Source organism: Globicephala melas, chromosome 2 (genome assembly GCF_963455315.2).
Source record: "Globicephala melas chromosome 2, mGloMel1.2, whole genome shotgun sequence".
In the NCBI taxonomy this organism is placed as follows: domain Eukaryota; kingdom Metazoa; phylum Chordata; class Mammalia; order Artiodactyla; family Delphinidae; genus Globicephala; species Globicephala melas.
In genome coordinates this window covers 75980337-75993119 of record NC_083315.2, presented here as the reverse complement: position 1 = coordinate 75993119, position 12783 = coordinate 75980337, and the positions used below count along the sequence as shown (strand labels likewise).

The 12783-nt window shown below is 44.9% G+C and overlaps 1 protein-coding gene across 1 annotated transcript in view; it reads left to right on the top strand.

The window, feature by feature from the left end:
• Window positions 1-12783, top strand: part of CGNL1 (cingulin like 1) — a 156552-nt gene that overhangs the window by 62908 nt on the left and 80861 nt on the right. Inside the window, exons 7-8 of the mRNA XM_030878805.3 lie at window positions 1469-1604; window positions 11971-12183. Of these exons, the coding sequence (XP_030734665.2) occupies window positions 1469-1604; window positions 11971-12183 (349 nt within the window). The remainder of the gene's footprint in view (window positions 1-1468; window positions 1605-11970; window positions 12184-12783) is intronic.

Below are 12783 nucleotides of genomic sequence, written 5' to 3'. Positions count from 1 at the left end.
CAGAATGAATTTAATAATTTAAAAATTCTTTGTGTACCTCAAAGGATATTTGTAAAGTTTCAGCCCTTAGAGTAGATCTCAGAGCAGTCAAGTGAGAAGCAAGGAATGCCGAGTGGTGATATCTAAGGACAGATCTCAAAGAGCCTGGGTCCAGCCTCTAAAAAGCCTGTGTCACATGACCTCCACAGTCTCCCACGTTCTGAATTTTGTCCTGGATGGTGCTGACCAATTTTTTTTTTTTTTTTGGCGGTACGCGGGCCTCTCACTGCTACGGCCTCTCCCGCTGCGGAGCACAGGCTCCGGGCGCACAGGCTCAGCAGCCATGGCTCACGGGCCCAGCCGCTCCGCGGCACGCGGGATCCTCCCAGACCGGGGCACGAACCCGTGTCCCCTGCATCGGCAGGCGGACTCCCAACCACTGCGCCACCAGGGAAGCCCAGTGCTGACCAATTTTGTGACCAGTGCTTATGTACTTCCTTTGGGTCTTCAGAGAAGGAAAGACAAGCCCAAGATGGCCCTGCCATCATGTTGTGTTAAAATCTGTGACAAGAGGATTTGAAACGAAGGTGTGAAAATGGATGGTGCCATGAAGCCCACTGGCCATGACAGAAGCCTTGAGAGGTTAAGCAGGAGTGAAATCTAGAGGGAAATTCAAGAAAAACAGGACATTATATCATAAAAGCATTTGATTACCTTTGCCATTTTGATGGTGTAGTGTTTGCTTTTGAAACATTCTTAGAGGTTAATTTCAGAAAAGAGGTTGGTAAGGAAAAAATCAAAATTTAGAGTGCAGTAAAGACTTTATAAAATAAAAGGTAGAATAGTTGTGAGTTCCATTTAGAGCAGAGGTTGGCAAACTTTTTCTGTCAGATAGTAAATGCTTTAGGGTTTATGGGCCATATGGTCTTTGTTGGAACTGTTCAATTCTACCATTGTATTGTGCAAATGACCATAAACAATACATAAATGAATGAGCGTGGCTGTGTTCCAGTAAAACTTTATTTACAAAAGCAGGCAGTGGGCCAGATTGGCTCATGGGCCATAATTTGCTAACTCTCCTGGTCTAGAGTACTGGGGACGGGGTGGAGTAGGCTGGTGGGGAGTGGGGTGGCTTTAATGAAAACATTTATCATAAAAGTTGTGCTCTTTTTCCTGATTCCTTATCTTCTATGTCCAAATTCTAGTACCCCGTGATCTCCTTCTGGGGAGGAAATGTCACTGTATAACCTTTCCCATTACATTGGTTTGAGTTCTCACTTGTCTTCTTGTTGGGCAAATTAGACTGTAGACATGAGTTCTTACCGGTGCCTTTCTGGTTTGTGACTTTCTGTTCAGTGCAGAACAGAAAATGGGAGGCTCCTTGGGGATTCAGGTGACTCTGCTTGATGAACTGAAGCTCTGAAAGCAGACTGGATGAAAATAAGCAGAGGCCAGGAGAAACTCTCTCATGGGCTTCCTTTCCTGCCAGGCTGTTCCAGGTGAAGATGGAACGAGAACAGCACCAGACTGAGATCAGGGATCTCCAGGACCAGCTCTCAGAAATGCATGATGAATTGGACAGTGCCAAACAGTCCGAGGACAGGGAGAAGGGGGCTCTGATTGAGGTAAGCGGGGCTGGGGTCAGGTGACAAGAGAGGCCCCGTCTGCCTGGACAGTATGGGATGGGTGGGGGAACTGGGAGCCGTACTCTGTTGTGTGTTTGTTCTACCTGTCCCTATGTTCCCTTCTGTGAGAGCATCATATGCAGTAGTTTGTCTTAGGAAAATTTTCAGCTGTACAGAAAAATAGAATAATGCGTTAACTGCCGTAGAGTCCCAGTACAAATCCAACAGTTATCAACATGTTGCCCTATTTACTCCACTTTTTTCTTCTCTCCATCCATTCATTTTTCTTTTTTTTTCATTCATCTATCCATCTTTTTTTTAAGTTAATTTTCATTGGAGTATCGTTGCTTTATATCTATTCATCTTTGCTGAACCATTTCAGAGTAATTTATAGATAAAACCACGTCTCACCCCTAAATTTTTCAGCATGCATTTGAATAATTAGGGAATTTTCTTATAACCACAATACTATTATCACATCTGCAAAGTTAATTCCTGTGTTGTATTATATACAATATATGGTCTTTATTCATCATTTGCCAGCTGTCCCTCAAGAGTATTTGCTAGTTGTTTTTCCCCCAAGCCAGAATCCAGTCAGGAATCCCACACTGCTTTCATTATTCTCTCTCTCAGAGTTCACTTTTCTTAGTATAGCCTCTGTTGTCCCTGCATCCCCTACTCCTTGCTCTTTTTCTCCCATCCCACTTCTGTTTTTTTTTGTTTGTTTGTTTGTTTTTGCGGTACGCGGGCCTCTCACTGCGGTGGCCTCTCCCGTTGCGGAGCTCAGGCTCTGGACGCGCAGGCTCAGCGGCCATGGCTCATGGGCCCAGCCGCTCCGCGGTATGTGGGATCCTCCCGGACTGGGGCACGAACCTGTGTCCCCTGCATTGGCAGGCGGACTCTCAACCATTGCGCCACCAGGGAAGCCCTCCCATCCCACTTCTGAAGAGCCCAGACAAGTGCTGCACATTCTGGATTTTCTAATTGTTTCCTTATGGTGTCCATTAACTTGATCCACCCTCCCCTGTATTTCTAGTAAATTTGAGTTTAGATCTAAACACCAATTAAATTTTGAGCAAAGATACTTTGTAAGTAATGCTATTATGAAAAAACATTTAAAAGACATTAGTATTATGTTAATGCCCATACACCACTTATCACAGGTTAAGTTTTTATTTGTTTAAAGGCCCCATAAGACTGTAAGTTCCAAGAGGGCAGAGTTGGTGATGGTTGGCTTAGCACTATATCCTCAGCAGTTATTCCAGTGGCTAGGACATATAGCGCTCAGGAAATATTTGGTGGACAGCTGGATGGATGTATTTTGAATGAGTGAGTGAGTGAGTGAGTAAATGAATGAATCTACTTGCTCTATACACAGGCCGCCAATCTGGCTTCTGCCCATATCAGTCTATCCCCTATTGATATTGTCAATCTGTGAGTCAGTGAATAAGGTTGATTCCTTCTTCTGCTTCCATTTGTTAATTATTACGGTTTTTTTCAGAGACAATTATTATCTCTTCTCTGAATTAGATTACCATCCTGTTGAGGTGTTAGATACACATGTGTGAAATGATTAGAGAGTAAGAATAGGTTTTGAACGTCTACATTTTTTTCTGGGGAATGAATCTAATTGAGGATCAGAAGAAGAGCTGTGCTGTGTAGATATTTTGATATTTGCTATAGCTTTTTTTTCTTAACATCTTTATTGGAGTATAATTGCTTTACAATGTTGTGTTAGTTTCTGCTGTATAACAAAGTGAATCTTTGCTATAACTTTAGCATCACCTGTGTCTTTGGCTTAGTTTTGAAGTTTAGTTCAGTTTAGCTAGCTTATAAAAGCTTTGGTTTGTAGGAACAGCCCAACAAGTAAATGATACACAATTTAGAACAAAGCCAGAACAAACAAACACAAAACCCATGAGAAAATAAAGGTAACTTGTTAGTATTTAACTTTCACTCTCTACTGCTTTTCCCCTAAGGGCTTGGATCTCATCTTGGTCCTTTTCTTGGGGTTAAAAGCTGCTGTCTCGTAATTCCTTGTAGCTTCCTCTGTCTCAGCTGTCCATTGTTTTTTTAATTTTATTTATTTTATTTTTACATCTTTCTTGGGGTATAATTGCTTTACAGTGGTGTGTTAGTTTTCTGCTTTATAACAAAGTGAATCAGTTATACATATACATATGTTCCCATATCTCTTCTCTCTTGCGTCTTCCTCCCTTCCACCCTCCCTATCCCACCCCTCTAGGTGGTCACAGAGCACCGACCTGATCTCCCTGTGCTATGTGGCTGCTTCCCACTAGCTATCTACTTCACATTTGGTAGTGTATATATGTCCATGCCTCTCTCGCGCTTTGTCACAGCTTACCCTTCCCCCTCCCCATATCTTCAAGTCCATTCTCTAGTACGTCTGTGTCCTTATTCCTGTCTTACCCCTAATCATTGTTTTTTCTCACCCTCTTCCATGTTTACTTTTGAAGTCCTTGCCCTGGAGGCATTGTTGTTCCTGATCTTTAGGATTTAGCATCTCTCTTCCCCTGGACTTGGCAGGAGTGGAGAGGAGAGTGGAGCGTTTGTGGCCGCAGGGCAGAGGCCTTCTCATGAATTCATTTTCACATGGGCAGGAGGGGGTCATTTTCTCTCCGCTCCCAAGTGACTATCTCTTTGTCTCTGTTGAGACCACTTTCTCCTGAGAAAGCCTCAGGCCTGCTCCTTACCACCTGGTATTTCTTTTCATCCAAAGATTCCTTAAAAACCACTGCAGTTGTGGTAATCTTCTGCTTCTCCTGGCTCTGTCTTCTTCTCAGGGCTCAGGGTTACCAAGACAAGGTACATTAGGATGGGGCTTTGAAGATACGTGTATCTATCACTGAAGTGTTAAGAAAATCACATAAGATGAAATTTTAAAATGGGGGGTGAGCGGCTTCCCTGGTGGTCCAGTGGTTAAGACTTCACCTTCCAAAGCAGGGGGTGCAGGTTCGATCCCTGGTCGGGGAGCTAAGATCCCCCATGCCTTTTGGGCAAAAAACCAGAACATAAAACAGAAGCAATATTGTAACAAATTCAATAAAGATTTAAAAAAAAATGGGGCGGGGCGGAAATGCACATATTTTCCTAATACCTTAACAAATGTTTTTTTCCTACTTTTTTTTTTTTTTTTTTTTTTTTTTTGCGGTACGCGGGCCGCTCACTGCCGTGGCCTCTCCTGTTGCGGAGCACAGGTCCTGGATGCGCAGGCTCAGCGGCCATGGCTGATGGGTCCAGCCGCTCCGTGGCATGTGGGATCTTCCCGGACCAGGGCACGAACCCGTGTCCCCTGCATCGGCAGGCGGACTCTCAACCACTGCGCCACCAGGGAAGCCCTTTTTTCCTACATTTTTATTTGTTTCCCTATTCATTGACAGATTTCATCTATAATGTAGGAACAAATATAGTGTGTCTACAGTTTTGATACCTGCTTTTAAAAGTTAATATGTCAGAAATATTTTTCTTTATGATACTTTATAGTCTTCATATTTCATTTTTAAGAAGATACCCGACAATATGCTTAACCATCCTCCAATATTTAAGTTGTTTCTTTTTTTTTAAAATTATGAGAAAATATGTTGAATTTTTTATATGTATCCTTTTACTTCTTTAGAAAAATTTCCTAAGGAGAGAAATGTCACTGAACAGGTTATGACTTTTGATAAAAATGTAGCTTCAGGGCTTCCCTGGTGGTGCAGTGGTTGAGAGTCTGCCTGCCGATGCGGGGGACACGGGCTCGTGCCCCGGTCCGGGAGGATCCCACATGCCGCGGAGCGGCTGGGCCCGTGAGCCATGGCCGCTGAGCCTGTGCGTCCGGAGCCTGTGCTCCGCAACGGGAGAGGCCACAACAGTGAGAGGCCCACGTACCGGAAAAAAAAAAAAAAGTAACTTCAGAAACATTTAAATAGAAGGTAAGACTTTCCCATAGTCTATGATTCCTTGTGTGGACACCTCACTGATTCTAAAAGGGAAATATATTATCTTAACTATCAGGAAGTCTCTTAAGTTCTGAATTTTCCTGATAGCTAAAACCTAAAATTGTTAGTTGTCCTTTCCCCAGGTATTTTCTGTCCTTTTAGATTCTCTGTTTTAGTGCATTTGAGCTTGCTCTGATTTGCTATTTCTTTTACTAGCCAGCTCATTGAAGAGCATATCATCTTTGCTTCTTCCCACATTTCATGCCTAGCATAGTGCCAGGCAACAGAGCAAATGAATAAATAAATTTCAATATTTAAATTAATTTTAGGGACTTCCCTGGTAGTCCAGAGGTTAAGACTCTGTGCTTCCAATGCAAGGGGCACAGGTTTGATCCCTAGTCGGGGAACTAAGATCCCACATGCTGTGCAGTGTGGCCAAAGGAGAAAAGAAAAAAAAAAGATAAATTATTTTTAAAATGCCACCACTAAAAAAAAAAAAAAGGGAATAATTCTGAAATGAACTGTAGCTTCTTTGCCTCTTTGAACACAGTATAGTGAGCATATATTAACTGAACATAACTAGCTTTTTGACTTATAGTGGTAACTGGGATATGAGCTTCAGCTTTGGTGATGTGTTTTCAGGCAGAGGCTAATAATGAGAGACTCAGGAAAGGGAAACAGCGTACATCTTTTCTTAAAAATGTTCCTGGTGTTGCCGGTTTTCTGGTTATTTGCCTCTTTCCTGTAATGTAAGCTATATCATCTATTGCTGCCTTTTGGCAAGAAAAGTTAGGACACAATTAGCTTCTCTATGCCAAAGTGGGTTTCTCTCCCTCTGGAAAATTGTCCTCACTCTTTTTATCAGTTTGCTTTGACGTGTCAGCAACATTTAAAAAACGATCTGTGGTTTCTATATCACTAATAAAATAAACCCCATCTCCTCGTCACTTTCAGTTTATTCTTCATATCTTAATAAAAAGTGGCCAGGGGGAATCTGATAACAGATTATAGTTGTAGCCAAGTTTTCCATGGCACTTGGCTTAGAACAGACTTTTAAACACAATGAACATTAAACACTTCTGCTTTTTAATGTTTGCAAAAGCTTGAAGGCCCTAAATTTTGTGAGGCCTGCATAATGCATAAGATTTCTCATGAAATATCTTTTAATACTTCACATTCTGTTCAATAACATTGGGCCCCTATATGGAGTCAGTAAAGTAACATTAAGAGAGAATAAAATCATTAAAAAAAAAAGAAAGAAGGAAGGAAAAAAGGAAGAAATAGTAGAAAATATCCTGTGTTTTTAGGAGAAGCCAAATAATTGACCAAGAATAGGATGACTGTTATTTCTTAAACAACTGATGGTTCCGAATTTCTTTTTTAACTCAATATACAAAAATAATTATAGGTCAAGTTTTCAGTCACTTCTTTGTCCATAAATACGTTTCCCTCTGTTCTTGGAGTGATGGGTAAACATGTGACATCTCTCTAAGCCTCATGATGGTGGGTTTTTCTAATTACCAAAGATTGTCTTTGATGGGAGCCTGTAGTGTTGACAGATGGGCCAACAGAATCTCGTGGTGTTTTATCCCTGACATTTACCACGATACAAGTACTTAGATCAGTAAACTATTCTGGTTTTAAACTCCTATTGGTCTGGGGATAGGCTGTGCTCAGAAATGACATCTCTAGAATAATTATAAGCTTATTGTGTTGTGATGTTACTGAACATTATACACATTTTACTAAAGAAGCAACAGAAAAAATCATGTTTCTCATCAACTGTGTTACACTTTTTAGGCCATCCTTCTGGGGAAAAAAATAATTCTTTGGCAGCTATAGTTTTGATAAAAGACCTTTACTTTTCCTTTCAATGAGTGTGGGCCAGAGATAGGGACTCTGTAGAACTTCTGGGAAGCTTTTATGCAAAAGAGAGTCTAGATCAGTTTTGTTTTCTCATTTTGACATGGAATACCTGTGAGTAGGTGGTGTGTGAAGTGAAACTTTCTGTGGGTAGATGAGCTGCTACTCGGGACATTCTGGTCTGTGTCTTTTGGTGCCCCTGCTGTCAGGACAGCCACTGGCTGCTGCTAGTAACAGCTGGGGCCCAGAGCATGCTTCCTTTTCTTCTCAACTTTCCTTCTTGTCTTTTCAGGTTCTGGGCAGGTTTCTTTGCTCCTGTTTAAAAAGGTGGACCTCCTTACAAGCACTTGAGCAGAACTCAATACACCGTTCATTTGCATCTGAGAGACTGAGTAACTGCCCGCTCCTCAGACTTTCTTGAGTGTGTAGTTTTGTCATCAGGCCTGCAGAGGCTGTGTAGTGAAGAGAATGGGCATTGGTATCCAATCTGGGTCCCAGTCTTCGCTCTACCACTTACAAACTGCGTGATCTTAGGCATCTTAGCGTCTCGGAGCTCCAGTTTTTTGTTTTTTAAATAATAATATTCATCTCCTATGATTTTTTTTTTTTTCCCCCGGTACGCGGGCCTCTCACTGTTGTGGCCTCTCCCGTTGCGGAGCACAGGCTCCCGACACGCAAGCTCAGCGGCCATGGCTCACAGGCCCAGCTGCTCTGCAGCATGTGGGATCTTCCCGGACCGGGGCACGAACCCGTGTCCCCTGCATCGGCAGGCGGAGTCTAAACCACTGCGCCACCAGGGACGCCCTCTCCTATGATTTTTAGAAATGCTTAGCGTAATTCTTATTATGTAGTAAGTACCAAACACAGTCAATTTTTTTAGCCTACCCTGTACCCACCCCCAAATACACATCCATACTAGGTCTGTATCTCTTGTACTTTCATGTGTGCAGCTAGCCTGGATGTGTATAGGTTTTGAAAGTACTGATTCTGAGTGCCCAGAGTTTTCCTTTGTTTGCTTTGATTGGAGTCTACAGAGAGGCATGTTCATCTCTAATAGACGTTCACGTGTATTTTATATGTTTTCTCTCACTTCTTTGGCTTGATATAATTGGCAGTGAAGCCACCGAGGTGATGAAGTGAAGTTTTTGAAATCTCCCGTCCCTTTCGGTCTCTACCCTGGAAAGCTTCAAGTGCTACTCAGTGATACGGTGAGGTATAATCTGATTGGATTTGTGCAACAGAGTCCACTTAAGCAACAGCCCCAGACACAGATAACAGCATGTTGGTGTAGAATGGACCATAAAAACAGGTTCTTGACATGCATTGGTGGCAGTACACAAAAGGCAACACAAAACACAGATATATCCTGGAAAAGATAAGTGTGGGAAGAGGAACTGACTTATTGTTAAAACAATTGAGAAATGTGTGAAAATAAGAGCAGGAAACGGGGGTAGGCTTGCAAGGGCAATTGTGAAGAAGCTGGCAGGAGGCTCCGGGAAGGCCTAGAGAGATAGCCAATAGCAACAGTGATGGGGGGGGGGTTTGCAGGTGTTTCTAATATCCCTAAGGAGGGACTGGACAGTGGGAAGCACAGGGCATCTCCTTTGACAAATATCAGGACGGGGGTATATTTTCATAAAATTTACTTATGTGTTCTGTGTTTGGTGCTTTGGAAGAGCCAGAGTTGCTCTAGTTGCCTAGACGAGTCTCTGGAAGTTTCTTCTAAGCTTCTTAGTGCTTGCTGGCTAGATTCTTGAAGGACTAATTCTTAGTCTGTGCAATGCAGCTCTGTCCTGGGATTGCAGAGGCTCCCCTGGTTTAATGGATGTGCATGCCTAGAGTAAAGGAAAGAGATTCCATTGTCAGTTATTCTTAACTTGTTACAGGTAGTTTCATCCGCTCATCAGTGACCCACTTCTTAAATGGAAAGTAGTGTATCATCTCTGAGGCCTCGGGTCCCAGGTGGCAACCATGCCTTCAGTTTGCCAGGAGCTCCAAGAGGACAGGATGCGTATTTACTTAGAAGCTGCCAGTGAAAGAATAGACGAGTTTAGAATTCTGACGTCTCCAGACTCCTGCTGTACTGCCCATGTTAATTTATTTATGTCCAGAACAGGCCCACTCCCAATATCATTGATCCATGCATCAGAAATATAAATCAGATCTATGTCCTTTTTTCAAGGAGCTGATAATCTAGCAAGAGAGATAGGAAAATAAAATCTAGATACAAGGACTGCATGGTAAAAGTATTAAGTGCTATGAGAAGCACAGCCTAAGTGCGGTGGGTATTCACGAAGGGGATTCAAGGAAGACTTCTTGGAGGAGGTCATACAGTATCTGAGTCTTGAGAGGTTTTCTGAAAGGCAGAGAGACGTGGGACTGAGAGGGACGAAGGGCATCCCAGACAGGATGCTGTGTGGGTGATGGCATAGAGGCTACAGGTGAGAAACTGGAGCTTGGGAGCCGTTGGGCAGCTCTTGCAAACCACCTGGGCTGGAGTTGATGAGAGCCTCAACCAGAGAGGTGAGGGAAAGGGTCTAAGATGTTACAGAACTAACTTTTTGGTTGTGAGGGACAAGGACGAGAGAGATCAAAGTCGCTGCTAGGCTCCTGAGCAGGCACTGCCGTTCCAAAGAAGAGGAGAGGAAGGGACTTGAAAAACTCATTGAGAGGGCTTCCCTGGTGGCGCAGTGGTTGAGAGTCCGCCTGCCGATGCAGGGGACACGGGTTCGTGCCCCGGTCCGGGAAGATCCCACATGCTGCGGAGCGGCTAGGCCTGTGAGCCATGGCCGCTGAGCCTGCGCTCCGCAACGGGAGAGGCCACAACAGTGAGAGGCCCGCGTACCACAAAAAAAAAAAACCCAAAAAAAAAAAAAAGCACTGAGAAACATAAGCCTCCGGAATCATAGGTGCCCAAGGGACATCCAGATGGATGAGTCTCGCAGGTCTGGACTCAGATAAGGGTTGGAGGTAAAGGTTTGGGGGGTTATTTATATAGAATTTAAAACTGAGGGGAAAAAAAAACCTGGATGAGCTTGCCAAAAAAGAATGAAGAATGCAAAGGCACATTCTTGGGGATCATTTTAGCTTTTTAATAAGAGGGAGAGAAAAACCAGAAAAGATTGTCTCAGAAAAAGTGGCCTGAGGGAAGAAAACAGTAGCATGCAGTGTCTTTGAACTGCAAGGCAGAAGAGAATTCTAAGGGGACAGGTGAAGAGGATCAAAGAGGGATTGAGAAAAGTGAGGACTGAGAAAAGGCCATTGGATGTGGAGATTAAGAGGTCAGTACAACCTTGGAGGGGACAGGCTTAGCAGACTAGGAACAAAAGCCATTTGCAAGAGAGTAAGGAGTGACAGGGTGGTCAAGGAGTAGAGGCAGTGAACAGAAATTATACTTTCAAAAGTTTGGTGGAGGGCTTCCCTGGTGGCGCAGTGGTTGAGAGTCCGCCTGCCGATGCAGGGGACACGGGTTCGTGCCCCGGTCCGGGAGGATCCCACATGCCGCAGAGCGGCTGGGCCCGTGAGCCATGGCCGCTGAGCCTGCACGTCCGGAGCCTCTGCTCCGCAACGGGAGAGGCCACAACAGTGAGAGGCCTGCGTACTACAAAAAAAAAAAAGTTTGGTGGAAAACCTTGTTTTTTCGTTTGTTTGTTTTTGCCCTTGACTCAGGATCCTTGTGCCCTGATGAAAAGGACATACATTCAAGGAAACAGAAAGGAGCAAAATGACAGAAAAAAAAGACAGCTGATGAGTAGAGACTTGGAGCAGGGTGGCAGGGGAGAAAGCTTGTTGTCTGTGAAGTGGCTTTGGGTGGGGAGGAACCCTGGCGTCCAGAGAGGAGCTGGGTGGTCAAGCCCAAGTCCTGGCTGAGTACAAAGTAGGGGTGTCCGCCGGGGAGGGTGAGCCTCAGCTTGAGGGGAGCTGAGCAGGTCTGACTAGCGATGGTGACCTGAAGGGAATGCCCAGCCTTGGCAGGACACCCTTGCGTTTAGGTGATGCGATTTATCGCGGAACTTGCTGCGCCAGTCTTGTGACTTTGCTCATGAACAGTGAGGTTAGGAGGCAGTGAAGGCAGAGAACGTGTGAATATCGTGCCTGCTCAGCATGGGGCAGGGGCATCCCGAGGACTCGGGTGTGGCTTAAGGGTTTGAGTACACGCGGGCTTCTGGGGGTGAAGGAAGCGAGGCCAGCAAGTCAGCATTCCCCCCACGAAGCAACGGCTCCTGAAGGCCGCCAGCAAGGGCTACAGACCATCGCACCGAAGTGACGTGAGATGGAAAAAGCAGACCTGGCCCCTCAGAGCATCGAAAATGAAATCAGTTTCCCTTTTCTCCCTCAAATTAAATCTCAGAAAAGCTAAGATAGTCGAATCGAGGGGGGGATGGTGGACGCTGAGGAAGGGAAGGGGAGAGGAGGAGAGGGGCTAAAGCAGCGTGTAGTGTACGGGAGGAGAGAGTGCGGAGGACAAGCAAGGAAGGGTAGGGCCGTGTGTGCTGGTGACCGAGGGGGAGGTGCAGGGTGGCTCGCATCCTCACCTCCCCGCCCGCGTTTCCTCCCTCCAGGAGCTTCTGCAGGCAAAGCAGGACCTTCAGCATCTACTCATCGCCAAAGAGGAGCAGGAAGACCTCTTGAGAAAGCGGGAGCGCGAACTCACCGCCCTGAAGGGAGCCCTGAAAGAAGAGGTTTCCAGTCACGACCAGGAGATGGACAGGCTGAAGGAGCAGTACGACGCCGAGCTGCGGGCCCTGCGGGAGAGCGTAGAGGAGGCCACCAAGGTGGGTCCCGGCCAGAGTGCGGAGGGGGTGTCCGTTGCTTGCCTGCCTTTTCGTGACAGGGTGAAACTCAGTTTCATCCGATGATTGATCCAGACCTTGTTCACAGACAATAAACTCAGCAGTTCTGTTGGTCACCGTTTTAAGTTTGTAAACTTAAAAATTGTTAAGGACCCTGCTTAGAAGCTCTTGCATGCAGTGAGGTTTAGAAAGCCCAGGAGTGAACCCCTCCAGGGTTCCTAAAGGTCGCTGGCCTAGGGCACTGCGTGACTTTGCTAATGGGGTAGGGTTGCAGACGGGACCCAGATTTCTGGAATCCTTCACCCCTGCCCCCGCCTGTTCCTTCCGACTTGTGAAGCCTTTTGTTAGACAATTCAGGTTCTTTTCTCAGCAGAGTTACAAGAGGGTTAATGGGCTGAATTGCCCAAACCCTTGCAAGATAATTTTTCTCTTAATTGAATTCTTGGCTCCTGCAGATAGATTCTAAATTATGTTGAGGTCTTTGGTGCGGGCCTCACGTGGGCTGTTAAAGAAAAGGGGAAAATGAAGGGGAAAATGTTGTGAAATACCATGCCATCTTTAGGGAAAGAGGGGAATTACAGA